The sequence below is a fragment of the Phaethon lepturus genome, unplaced genomic scaffold, assembly GCF_000687285.1.
Source record: "Phaethon lepturus isolate BGI_N335 unplaced genomic scaffold, ASM68728v1 scaffold23023, whole genome shotgun sequence".
Classification (NCBI taxonomy): domain Eukaryota; kingdom Metazoa; phylum Chordata; class Aves; order Phaethontiformes; family Phaethontidae; genus Phaethon; species Phaethon lepturus.
The window spans coordinates 1,629-1,919 of NW_010530028.1; the positions used below are offsets into that span (position 1 = coordinate 1,629).

At 68.4% G+C, this 291-nt stretch overlaps 1 protein-coding gene across 1 annotated transcript in view; it reads left to right on the forward strand.

The window, feature by feature from the left end:
* AGXT (alanine-glyoxylate aminotransferase) overlaps nt 1–291 on the forward strand; it is a 4,538-nt gene that overhangs the window by 1,526 nt on the left and 2,721 nt on the right. The window contains exon 6 of the mRNA XM_010284150.1: nt 20–46. Within this exon, the coding sequence (XP_010282452.1) occupies nt 20–46 (27 nt within the window). The remainder of the gene's footprint in view (nt 1–19; nt 47–291) is intronic.

Consider the following 291-nt stretch of genomic DNA (forward strand, 5'->3'; position numbering starts at 1 on the left):
GGGGTGCCCACCGGCCGCGGGAGGGTCTGGGCGAGCTGTGCCACCGGTCAGTGCATGGCGGGCACCCGTGGGGGCTGGCGGCATCCCAAGGCTGCTGTCGGGGATTGGGGCACGGGGATTTATACGCCCTGGGCTCTCCTCTGGCTCTGTTGTGCTGGAAGCAGTTGGTGCCTGTGAGACACACGGCCCTTGGGGGGACCAGGATGCTGGGGCTGGAGGAAGAGGGGTGGCAAGAGAAGGTGGCAGGAGGAGGTGGCAGGGACACCAGGCCGAGCTCTGTCCTCCCACAGG